Source organism: Rissa tridactyla, chromosome 4 (genome assembly GCF_028500815.1).
Source record: "Rissa tridactyla isolate bRisTri1 chromosome 4, bRisTri1.patW.cur.20221130, whole genome shotgun sequence".
Classification (NCBI taxonomy): Eukaryota; Metazoa; Chordata; class Aves; order Charadriiformes; family Laridae; genus Rissa; species Rissa tridactyla.
Window position 1 is genome coordinate 59,807,687 of NC_071469.1, and position 13,364 is coordinate 59,821,050.

General features: G+C 37.7%; 1 protein-coding gene across 16 annotated transcripts in view; it reads left to right on the forward strand.

Moving 5' to 3' along the window:
- Window positions 1–13,364, forward strand: part of WDR20 (WD repeat domain 20) — a 47,599-nt gene that overhangs the window by 31,382 nt on the left and 2,853 nt on the right. For 4 of the 16 annotated variants that reach the window (XM_054201660.1, XM_054201657.1, XM_054201656.1 and 1 more), the window contains one exon: window positions 2,797–4,074. The exons of 2 other annotated variants lie outside the window; for them this stretch is intronic. In XM_054201660.1, coding sequence (XP_054057635.1) covers window positions 2,797–4,074 — 1,278 coding nt within the window. Of the gene's footprint in view, window positions 1–177; window positions 205–2,796; window positions 12,189–13,364 lie in introns of those variants that run through there. 10 more of the 16 variants (XM_054201661.1, XM_054201663.1, XR_008466449.1 and 7 more) reach the window with 9 other exon arrangements.

The window sequence follows — 13,364 nt, forward strand, 5'->3', positions numbered from 1 at the left end:
TTTGACTATCACCTGCGATAAAGCAATCAGGATAACACATAGTCGTATGTGATATGTGAAATAACTTAACCCGTTGTGAAACAGAAGGTTATGTTGAACTTAAAATGCAATAGCCTTAATGCAGTCTAACTTGTTACTCTTCCTTTTTTCTTTTTTTTTTTAATTCTATTGATGTAGAAGACAATAGGGACTTGAAAGGCTGAGGTGAGTGATACCATGCAGCTTGTGTCTGCCTACCTAAATCAATCTGTATCAACAGTGGTATTCCTTCTAGTTGTGTCAAAACTAATTAGCGATATTTTCTTATTCCCAAAACCAACAAAGTATACCTCACAGATTCCCTTGTTTCCAGGTGATAGTTGGTTATTCTCAAGCTAGCCAAGTGAATTATGTTTGTTTCTTTTTTTTAAAATTCTTTTCTTTAAACTAAAGCCTTAAGTTGCATTTTTTTCCTAATAAACTTTTCCTGTACTCCTGTTGCCAGAGCTCTTTGTGCCTTATGCTCTGTGCTCTTGTGCTCCCTTAATGCCTATTCCTTGATTGCATCAGTTTTTTTCACTCCTTTATGGCCTATGTCTATAATGTTTTGCCTTCAAGCTTGTTCAAAACATGGCTACCAAGATGATCTTGGCTTGTCTTCCTGACTAGTGACTGAAGTTCCTTCACTTACTATTCTTTCACCAAACTGAACATAAGCTCCTTATCCCAGCTACTCCACTGATTTGCTTGATACTGCATTCAGTCCGTTCTTGTAATGCGTCTGCCAGTCGTACTGACGTCAGGTCTTGTTTTGTTTTGCTGCAGAAGTGTGTGAGCCCAGTTGAAAGCTCTTAAAACTTCAGAAAGTCATAACTTCAGAGTTTTTATCTTCCTGCTGAATTTAAAGCTCTGCTGGTTGAGGAGGGAATGAGTTGTAGTCACTTGCAACATATCAGCCTAAAGTCTGTGTCTGGTCTCTTTGAGCTAATCTGTTCTCATTGCAGCTTGCAATCTTCTGTTTTGTTCATAGCCTCCTTGAGGTAAAGATCAGGTTTGCAGGATTTCTGTACAATATTTAAGATTATGTAGCTTAACACGATCATGGACTTAAAATGCCATTTCTAGTATAAAAGTTGAGCAGCTGCCCTTATGAGTAGAGGTTGGGTGTCAGGTTGAGTGCTCTAGTAGAGGAGAGCAAGAAATTTCTCTTTGTTGCCATATTAGTGGTAGTTTAGTAAGGAGAAGACTATTGTCTATAGCAAGCCAGCTGGGCTGATGTTCCCTGTCCATATTCTCTTGGTGTGTACCAGGTAACTTTGTCTAATATTTCTGATATCATCATTACTGAGGCAGGAATTCTATGATTCTGTATCAATGAACACATGACAAACTGTTTAAAATATCCCCACAGAAGCTAAGAATATGTTATTTTAAAGCTACTGCATTTGAGATGAAGTTATATCTTTTGGCTCTCAAGTACAAAACGGCTAATTTAACCAATGAGAAATTACAGAAAAGGGACTTCCTGGTGTTACACTGAGGTTGACAGCAGCAAAAGTATATACAAAAATATAATCTAAAATGAACAGGTGCAGCATTCCAGTGGTAGCTACAGGCTCAGAAGGGATAACAGTCAACGTCTTATCCATTAGTTTGTTTTTTTCGGTTGGGGTTTTGTGGGTTTTTGGTGATAAAACAGTATAGCAAGATTTTGGGGGGATTTTTTTGATCTTTGTTTTATAATGCTTTTGTAACTTTTCTGGTATTTCCTTAGGCTCTTTGTATTTTCATTCTTGCCTTTTGTGTAGCTCAGCTCTTCTTTCGGCCTATAATCAATCTATGCCAAATGCAAATCTTGAATGTGCATGTAAAGAATTACTTACCTCCAAGTTGCAGTTGAATGATGCCATGGGTGACTTGGTAAGTTTTAGAAATCCACTGGAACTACACTAGCGAACTCAAGGAGGCAAACTTTATCTCTCAATTCTTACACCACTGAAGACATTATGGTCAGGAATGTTTGTTTACTGTGTGTGTTTTCATTCTTTTGCAATGATGGACTCTGTTAAAATGTTTTTCTTTTAAGGAAACTTCCTAGTCAGGTAGTAACTGAGAGTATTGACAGGTCCTTGGCTAATGAATGAAAAGTAATTGGAGGGTGGGAATTCCAAGGTGAAGAGTATGTGGTACCTTCTGAATTCACTGAACCACCTGCGTTTAACTACTAACTTTCCAGCCACATGATAACAGGGTCACTGTGTATGTAGCTTTTGCTCCCTGAATCAGTAAAAGCTGGTAAAGGTTCCTAAGGACTCTTTTTTTTTTTTTTCTTCTTTCAGAGGATGGATTTTATTTGTGATTTCAGATAAAACCAGAGTCTAAATTTACTGCTGTTGATTTGTAACCTCTTTGCTATGTAGTACAGATGAGTAACTGCCTTTTTTCCCTTTAGCTCATTCTGTGTTTTCTTGATTTTCCTTTTCACGCTCTTCAACCTACGCAGCAAAAAATAAACCTAAGAACACTGCCTTTAGATTCATAACAACAGGTTGGCTTGAGTGAAGTATGTTCGTTGCGGAATGTGACTGGACCGTAATAATAATCTTTGGTAGCACTTTGTCTAAAAATAATTTCTTCTCTACTGCCTGATAAGATGATAAGTTTTTGCAAATACAGTAACGTAGCTCCTCTCTAGAAAGTTGAGTTCACTTTGGTTAAGTATTTTTCCCCATCCCCTCAGAAAGCTCAGATTTACGGTTAATCATTAAAACTTTAATTTTCAGACTTTCTGATGTGTATCTTCTTTGTTTTTCACAGAGACTAATAGACAAGTCCAGAGTAACCTGTGTAAAATGGGTACCAGGTTCGGAAAGCCTTTTCCTAGTAGCTCATTCCAGTGGCAATATGTACTTGTATAACGTGGAGCACACTTGTGGTACCACAGCCCCGCACTACCAGCTACTTAAACAAGGAGAAAGTTTTGCAGTTCACACTTGCAAGAGTAAATCCACAAGAAACCCTCTGCTTAAATGGACAGTAGGTGAGGGTGCCCTGAATGAATTTGCCTTTTCCCCCGATGGGAAGTTCTTGGCATGTGTGAGCCAGGATGGTTTTCTTCGTGTGTTTAACTTTGATTCAGTGGAATTGCATGGTACAATGAAAAGCTACTTTGGAGGACTGCTGTGTGTGTGTTGGAGTCCCGATGGGAAGTACATAGTGACAGGTGGAGAGGATGACTTGGTAACAGTTTGGTCTTTCGTGGACTGTCGAGTAATAGCGAGAGGCCACGGACATAAATCGTGGGTCAGTGTTGTCGCGTTTGATCCATATACCACTAGTGTAGAAGAGAGTGACCCGATGGAATTTAGCGGAAGTGATGAGGATTTCCAAGACCTTCATTTTGGCAGAGATCGAGCAAATAGTACGCAATCTAGGCTATCCAAAAGGAACTCTACAGACAGTCGTCCAGTAAGCGTTACGTATAGATTTGGTTCAGTAGGCCAGGACACACAGCTCTGTTTGTGGGATCTTACAGAAGATATCCTCTTTCCCCACCAACCTCTCTCAAGAGCAAGGACACATACAAATGTCATGAATGCCACAAGTCCACCTGCTGGAAGTGGTGGAACTAACCCAGGAAGTAACGGAAACAGTATCACAACACCTGGAAACTCTGTACCCCCTCCTCTTCCACGGTCAAACAGCCTTCCACACTCTGCAGTCTCAAATGCTGGCAGTAAAAGCAGTGTCATGGATGGTGCCATTGCTTCTGGCGTTAGTAAATTTGCAACCTTATCGCTACACGATCGGAAGGAAAGACACCATGAAAAAGATCACAAGAGAAATCATAGCATGGGACATATATCTAGCAAGAGCAGTGACAAACTGAACCTAGTTACTAAAACCAAAACGGACCCAGCTAAAACTTTGGGAACACCTCTCTGTCCCCGAATGGAAGATGTTCCCTTGTTAGAGCCTCTTATCTGTAAAAAGATAGCACATGAAAGACTGACTGTGTTAATTTTTCTTGAAGACTGTATAGTCACTGCTTGTCAGGAGGGATTTATTTGCACATGGGCAAGGCCTGGTAAAGTGGTAAGTTTTAATCCTTAATGCTGCATCAAAGAACTAGAACTCTGAATAGGTAGTTTTCTTGAAATATAAATGAATGTTGAATATAAAATTTCTTTATGCTTAATGTAAAAAAAAAAAAAAATCCTCAGAGCCATACTTTTGGATACTGCATGCCATATTTCTGAATGATTTGAAGTGTCTTGGATACAATTATTAAGTATAGTTGCCTTCCAGCAGAAGAAATAAATACTGTGCATCTAAACTATTGATCAGTGTTCTTATACTTAAGCATAACCACAATATGGTGAAAGCTATTTGTGTAAAAATTGAAGTAAAACCTGTCAATCACTAAAATAATTATAATCCTTCTAATGTTTTCTACAAAATACAGTACTCCCAATGAAAGTAGCTTGTGAAAAGCTGCTGCTTTTATGTCTAATGAGAAACGTGAGCCTCTGAAAAAAATGAAAACCAAAGTGTTTTGTTCCTGCATACTTTTCTGTAGTGGCCTGACATTAGTGTAAATCCACTTCTTATTCCAACGTCAGCCATTTCATGGACAGATTTGTGAGCCCTTTACTTGACTGTAGTTTATGCTTTTGCAGTTGTGAATCAGTATTATCAAGGAACTCTAATTTTTGATTTATGTGTTTGTTAAGTTAGGGGAAAATCACGCAAGCTTTCTCTAAGTAGTTTCAGTGTTAATTTACTGTCAGTTTTGTTAGGCAGTTTGATCATCGACAAGCTCATGCTTTTTGGTGGCACCTGTTCTATCAGTTCCCTTCATTAAAATATATTACTAGTTTTAGCTCTTGTTGTTAATGCATTTGAACACAGGTAAAACTTTATTTTTCTTCTGTCCAATGTATAGTAAGCTAAATTTTGAATGAAGCTAAACGTGGTGATTATTATTTTATTAAAAAGTACTTTGTGCTACAATAGCTTTGTTTGTCAGCAATATTTTAAAGGAATACAGCTATGAAAACATTACCAGAGTGGATCTAGCAAAAAGGAACATTATTTTTGTGAAAAATTCTGAAAGGGGATGTAGGTTATCACCTGAAGAAAAAGAAATAATCTTATAATACCTGAACATTGCCACATTGGGCAACCTAAATGAAAATCTGATGTTTATTAGGTTTTAATCATTTGGTTCATAAATCTGAGTTTTGAAGTGGAGGTACGGTATTTATATACCACATATTCATTGCCATAAGCTTCTAAGTAAGCCTCAATAATTTTTCTTAGAACTGTTTCTATAACGTAAGTTTCTTTGAGATGTTATCAAATTTGTCACAACCTAGGTATGTGTAGAGAGCTATGTCTGCTCTGCATCTTAATGCATACTTAAAGGTTGAATCTAAAACTAAGAATTGTAAACCCTTTTCTGTGGAGAAGGGAGGAGGGTGTTACCTAAAAGTATTTTTTGCCTAAACGCTACAGATCCAGCATTAATTGAAGGAAAAAAAAAAAAAGCAAGCACCCCTCCCCCCAAACACTAAATTATTTAAAATGTTTTTCCTAAATGAAAATACTAAAGCAGTTATCAATTCTGTGACTCAGTGCAATTCACATGTGCTTATGAATTAACTTTATACACGTACAGCAATGCCTCAGATTTTTATTGTGACCTATATTTTCTTTCTGTTTTAAAACTCCTTTGCATACTACTAAACACTACACTGTTAAACTTCTTTTCAGTGGCTGAGGTGGGTTTTGTTAGGCTGGGTATAACTTAAATATTTTTATGTATTGACTTTGATTTGGAATATGACATTTCAAATATTTCAGAGATAAAGTATGCAGTACCAAAAAATCAGGATTTATGTATTGGCCAATATGGAAAACTTTAATTACAGGTAAGTAATTTTCATGCTGAAGTTATCACTTTCAAAATTAATATATTGCACACTGATGTATATGCCATATTGTTTAGGAAGTATTTACTTAGAAATTTTCAAATTAATTTTTTTTTTTCTGATTTCATTTGCATTTCTAGTGAGCTCACTCTGCTGGTAAAAACTAAATTTTGGTGGCATGTTTACAGGGCTTTGATAGGAAAATATTTGTGCCAGAAGGACATTATGAGCATCCTTTTTGTTTATAGGAAAGCACTTAATAATTTTATTTAATGAAAATTGTCAAAGTATAAAACACTCATGGTAATGTCTTTCTTACTGGGTTATATACCATTCATTTCTGTTTCGCCAGCTGTTTTATCCTAGGCTATCCCAATACTCTGGGGTTTAAAGCTGCTATTTCTAGTCTTCCTTTTGAAGTATGGGTCCCCAAGTGATCTTAAAACTCCGTCACGTTTTTGTCTGCCAACTGTAGAGTGAAAGCCTCTGAATCTTGCTGCTTCTTCCATCGTTGCCTCAAAAGGCCTTCATTAAATTCATGCCACTGCCAGCCTAAAGAAAGAATTGGATGGAAAAGCGAAGCAGGCTTGCAGTGTCTAACGTAATTTCCATTGAGCCAGTGCTACCTTTCCCTCTGGTTTTAATAGCCGTCAAAAGATGTGCTGGATAATTGGACACTTCTATGTGTGACAAGTTCTCTTCATTTTTCTGGTTGGGCTGGTGCTGCCCTTAGGGGGGAAAAAAAAAATCCAGAAATGTCTCTTCAGCCGTGATCCTTATGATAGCTGATACAGTGCTCACAGAGTGTCCTGACAGTTTGTTTATAAACTTTCCAAATTACTACTTCAGCGTATACATAATCATACCTTGAGCTTCCTCGCGGGATAGGCCATTCTTCCAGAACCGTTGTACTAACTCCCAGTCAGAGTGAGGTCCAGTGAATGGCAAAATCCAGTAAGAAACCAGTTGAATGAGGCTCAGGATTCATTAGTTTCAATTTTTTACTCTCACTTTTTGTTAGCCTGTTTCTGAGGAAGAAGGTTCAGTGTGGTGAGAAAAATAGGTTGCCTTAACAAGAGCATGAACTTTCTTCTCAACGTGGTGACAGTTTGCCGAATCCTCTCCCCCCGCCCCCATCTTTCCCAGCCCCTGGTGGGAAACCTAAATGGGACTATAGAACTCTTGTATTAATCTGAAAACGCAGAAAAGGAATTTTAAAGGGACCAATGTAAACTTCGTATGTTATCTTTATAGCTACTTCAAACTGAATTAGAGGACCTGCAGAAGCAATTTAAAAAAAAACCCAAAACCAAAAAAACCCAACTCAACAAAACTCCCCAGAACCCGAAGTGGTACCTGAATATGCAAAACAAGTCTTCTCTGAATTTAGTGGTCAGATGAACTATATAATTTATGCGTTTGATTTTAAGTAACTATTCACCATCTTCATCGCCATTTTATCTAAGTGAAAGTTACTGATTAATTGTGAGAAAGCTCAAGGTAAGATTGGCCAGAAGCGTGAAGAGGTGAAACGGCAGTGTATAACCTAGCAAGATAAACATGCTACCATTTTGTAAAACAAATGCACATGGAATTTATTTATTTGACTTATTGTACAGGAAAACTTAGACTTAAATTATAACATCCTTGAATTTTCTAGTTAACTACAATTGTAGTACAGTATCATGTTTTAGTATGACTTTTGTCTTAGTGAAAGTACTTAAACATTCATGTACGATATTTGAGTGAGATGAGCAGCTATACTTACTAATTCTTCCTCAATGGAAAGGAGCATTTCATCATTACAATTGAAGTTCAATTGCTGGTATTTAAGTACTATCAAATAGATTTCTTTCAACGTGATACGGTATCTGTATAAACTTCAGGGATGATTATAGTAAAACTGAAACACAGCTATATGACTTCAGGTTACCATGCTGAAATTTGAAGCTTTCTGTAATGTGCATAATAGCAAAGTTGCACATAGCATACCCGCATTATCAGGGTGAATTTAAACCTAGTACACTGGTGTGATATTTATAGCAAGGTATGTGTGTTTGCGCGTGTGCGTGTGTGAGGAGGCGTGACTAGTGGCTCCGGTAAAGCCAGGAGAGATCATAACCCTGTAAAGGCTTTATGATGAAGATGTCTGGATTAGGAAATAACATGACTTTTACTAAACACCTTTTAGAAAACCCATGTTCTGAATTATCAGCTCTTAAAATTTGGTTATGTACTTGGAATGACTGTATATGTCTGCCCCTTTAACAAGATAAAGCTACTAAATTAATATTTAAAATGCTGGCCTGCTTATGTTACAATAATAAAATTTGTGTCAGATAATTTACTGTCAATTTACATGTAAAGATTAAACAATATTTTTTTTCTGCATTTTATGAATTCTGTATACTGGAGTTTGTTAAAGATTGACATGTTAGGTGATACTGTACAAAATTGTATTGACTACCTTTAGTGAAAATCAAAAGTAAAATTCATATGTATTTCCTTTTTACACTTCCATCTAATTTCTTGACAACTTGAATAAATTTCATAGAGCCTTTCTAACATGAACTATTGTTGATTTAACTGTTGCAATAATTAAGCTTTAAGAAGTATTGTTGGTATATTTATAATTTTAAGAAGATCATGTTTGTTTCATACTGCTTATTTTTAGCTGTTCTATTGTCACTGTTACAGCTGAAGAACTTTACTAAATACTTGACATTACAAAATAACTTGCTGGGGTTGTCCTCTGTATACTGATGTTAAATAAAAATGTGTGATTGAACTGTAAATGTAGATAACTTTCAATAGTCCTTTCCACATTTGAGTTTTAATTTATCTTGCAGTCCGTAGGTGGTTTTATGCTGTTATTCTGTACTCAACAAATGGCCACAATGAAAGCTTATTGAAATGAGATTTATTATATGAAAACTTGCCATATTTTAAAGTAAGAACTTGATGCATCCTGTAACCTGCTCTGAGTAAATGTTCCACTTCATCTCAAGACAATGCATACCTTTTGATGTTTAAATCTTGCTGATAAGGTCAAGTCTCATGATACTTATTTTTCTTTTTAAGACTAGAGTAATATGAAATAGAATACTTATCAAACCACTTACCAGACCTGTTTAAACTCAGATTCAGTAAAACATGGACACGGGTGTATCTAGATTCTCTCTGCCTACCTGTCAAATGGGAGCTGGGGCAGAGCGTTGTCATTCCTTCTAGGACTCTACAGGAGCTCTTTCCTCTATGGACTCTGGTGCAGGGTATGTTCTTTATGCCAGCTTGACATCTTGACATTTACCTCTAATGAATGCTGAATTTACAGCCCTGAGGATATGGCTCACGCGGATGATTCAAGTGGCTTATGTCTAGAAAAACTGGCTAGTCTAGAATTAAACTGCTCTGAACTAGTCTAAAACTTTGGCTGCAAAATTTCTTGGAACCGCTTTAGGCAAAGATTTAAGATGTTGCCCTTCCATCTGAGGGGAGTAGGGTTTGAATCGCCCTTGCAGCAGTGGTTCTATGTTAACCGATGAAGGAGCCAAACGATATTTACTTAAGCGTTTCAAAGCCACTTTGGAGACATTTCAGTGAAAAAGTTAGTTACTTTTGGTCCAGTCTGAGGTAGGACTCTGTCTCTTAGGGGAAAATACTCTGTAAACTAAATCTGAGAAAATCTTCTTTCTTATGTGAACTTGAGAACCTTCTGGAACTTCAGAAGCTACTGATTGACCACTCTGATGGTCTATGTATATAACATGTGCATATTTAGGAACCAGGTGCCAATGGAGGAACAACATGAAATCCATCCTGAAAGCTTCTGGGAACAGCCAGTTACATCAAATGATGCAAGAACTGGTTGGTCAAACCAGTTTCTCAACAGTCAGTGTGACCATGAAACGGAACAAACTTCCACGAGTTCTGTGGTCATAGAAGATAACGTTGGCAAAAGATGTCTTGGAACATGAAAGTGTTGTCTTGTTTGTCTTTATTTAATAATGTTCCACAAACTTCTCAAGGAAATCACTTGTACGGTTTCTGGTTTTTTGAAGTTGGATTTTAGGTAGGTGCTGCTCAACCGTATCAAATTCATTTGGCTCATTTCTTCTGATAAGATCACACTTATTTTATAACTTACCAAAATGGGTATGCCTTAAGTCATATGCTTTCCCCCAAGGTTTTCCCTGCTTTATCTCCATTTCATTATTTTCTAATCTGAAAATTTTTAACCTTGCAGACTTTTGTAGTTTGAGTAAGCTAGAGAAATGACTGTTCCTAAGCGCGTGAGCCCTTATGACCTACATGAAGCTTAAGGTCCTATTGCTAGAGCCAAATCAGGTTTCTGCTGGCAAAAGCCTTTTGTGCTTTTCCCAGCACACAAGTAGCTGCATCTTAAATTATTTAAATTCTTTTTCTTTTGGATGTGCATATCTGCCATTTGCCAATCATATACTAGTCTTGAAGTAATCTTGCCTAAATAGCACTAGACAGATTTTTAGTTAGTCTTGTTCTGCTGGTTTTCTAGCAGCCTTGACTTTTCTGTTTGTTGACAATGAGTAAAATGGTGATACACCTTTGTTAGGAGAAAAACTCCTTTATGTGCACAGAAGTTGCAAGTGAAACCTCCTTGATGCAACTACGTGATTTTACAAGATCTGGTGTCAAATGGTTCAAGCACTTATGCTTTTCTGTAACACCGCTTGAACAAAGCGGGGGGGAAAAAGGCAAATGGAAAACAAATAATGTATTTAAAACTCTATTTAGTGAACATACAGACTGTGTAAATATAGGTACCAGCTTTGTTATGTCCCCCCTAAATCCCATACAAAGTATTTCCTTGTAGTATGTTACATGAACGTTCAGCCTGTGCTTCCTTGAACGTTCTCAATTAATTTTGACTCCACTAGAGATTAATATCTGATTTAGTGAGTATATGCAGTTCAGAGACTTATGCTAATAAATGCTGATTCATTTGGAATCAGAAACTGTCAGAGACTTTGTTCATGGAAATCTTAAAAGCGATTCAGCTGATTTGACTACGGAATTTTAAAGAAATGTAAAAAATCTCATTCTGTTTTGGCATATTATAATAAATGTATTGGACCGTGGGCTCTTTTGTCAAGCAAAGGTCTCAGACCTTTTTTGTATGGGCAGTCATTAATGCCGCCGTTTTTAAAATTGGTTTGATGGCAGTAGTGAAATGTACTGTGAGACTTTTCTGTTTTTTTTTAATGTTGGTTGTTACATCGGACCTTTTTGCTTTTCCACCTTTCAGTTTCAAAACAGAAAATAGGAAAGTTCTGACATCCAGGGAGTTACGGGGAGCCAGCTGAGTGGTGACTGCGGCAGCAGGACGCGCGTGGCCAGGGCCGAGGCTGAGCGTGTGCCAGGGGTGTTGTGAAGTAGCACATAGACATGAACTGCCCCTGTCCTGCTCATGTGTCCAAACTTGCAGGTTATTATCTGCATTAGTGAAACTACGTACGATTGCATCTCTGGCTCCAATTAAGCCTCCTCTAATTTACATGAAGAAAACATTAACTCAGATTTACGTGAAGAAAATATTAACTCAGTAGTTACTGGTGTCGTCTTTTTTTACTTAGTAGTATCTTCCTGATTTTTTTTTTGTATTTTTTTTTAATATAGCAATTAGATGCTCATCTTTCATAGAATTAGTCTCTGTTGTGAAACCTTGTGTTTCATATCTTTGGAAAATCACAATCTTTTGGCTGGAGCATATGTGGAATTTAAAAAAAATAAAAATAGCCCCCCCTTGCAATCTCATTAATTGTGAGGAGTCTTAAGAGTGCTGCAGGTCTTGTTGGACAGACCACAGCTCTGAGTGCCATGAACCTTGGGTGGAAATGACCTCACTGATTGTATCTGCTACGGCTTTTCATTCCTAGCTGTGCAAGCCTATTCTTACCAAATATGCAAAGTCCTGTGTGTTGTGGGAAGTCGGTGAATGCATAGATAAACACGAAATAGCCCAAGCAACAGTCTGTGTTTAATACTCTCATATAGCTAACGGAAGTAAGAAAAACGACACAGTCCTCTGCAAAAGCAGCACATTTCAGCTGTAGAGGAATCTACTGAGATGGCAGATGATGTAGCACCTACTTGGAGGACGTTCTCTGAGGTTGTGATGAAGATTGTTTTATCAAATTCCTGGCTTGGGTCTCATAACTGTTCCATTTCGCACCCCCTGCCAGACCCACATGCTGACAAAATAATACTACTAATAAAAGACTACATTTATTTTCAAAACTTTTTTGAACAGCCTCTTAATTTGTTTCTGCCGCTTGCTCAGTATGATCTGTTTGTTCTTGAACTTCAGGCTGATGCACTGTACCGCACGGCAGAGCTGCAGTTGCTGCATCTCAACTTCTGTGTTTCCTGTCATGGCTATTAAACTCTGCCGATTTGCTATTACGCTAACAAGTTGTGGCAGCTCTTGTTCCGTCTTCTACCACCTGCTTGACTAGACCAGGTAGTTTAATCACAGAAAGCACTGCAGTCTAATTTCTTTATTCTTCCTTTACAGGCAGGAGCTTTCTATATTTTTTCATAACCTTATCCATCCTATTGTTCCCAGAGAATGCAATTAACAAATATTCTAGTCCCACACCCATTGTATTACAGCTCAGACTTTTGTGGGGTAACTTTTGTATCAAAACTGCAACTGAGCCCTCACTTGCTTTTCTAATGTGGTTTTTCCAAAGTTTCCTATGTTAGACCTAACATAGCTTCTTAAATAGCCTTGTTTGAAAGGCTCTGATATAATGCTGGAATTCTATAGAATCTTTTTTATTACTCGGGACCCCCTGAGAACACTCACCGCTTCAGTAAAACTTCTATCTGTGCCTAAAAAACAAATTCTTATTCTTGCTTTTCTTGTATGAATATCTAAGTTCTAAGACGTCTTCTGAAATTAAGTACTTGAAAGAACTCACAAAATTTCTGATCTCTCCCACGGAAGTGAAGTTCTGGAATGACCATCATAGCCTGGTCAAGATTTAAGGCAGGCCTTGCAAAGTTTTTGAAATACCTGCCTGCAATAGCACCAGGACATTTATTGATCTTGATGCTCTTTCCACTTTGGTGTTCCTCTGGCTGGCCTGCTCAGAGTTGCAGAATTAATCCAGAGCAAGGACTGAAATATGAGGAGTGCCTAGTACTCACTTAGAGCCACCTGCGCTGCACTGCTGCTCTTGAAATCAGGCCAGGGAGCTGAAACCAGGACTGACTCCTTGTTCCTGGTCTTGGAACTTGAATTCCAGAGTGTCTGGTAGTTGACGGGCAACAAGGCACCACAGTGAATTTCAGCATGTGCCATGCCGCCTCTTTCTAGAGGAGTTGTAGGAAAACGAATGGCTCCTCACTTTGTTTCCCAGCAATCGGTTGCATTACAGTGTAAATCTGATACTAGAATAGTATGTATCT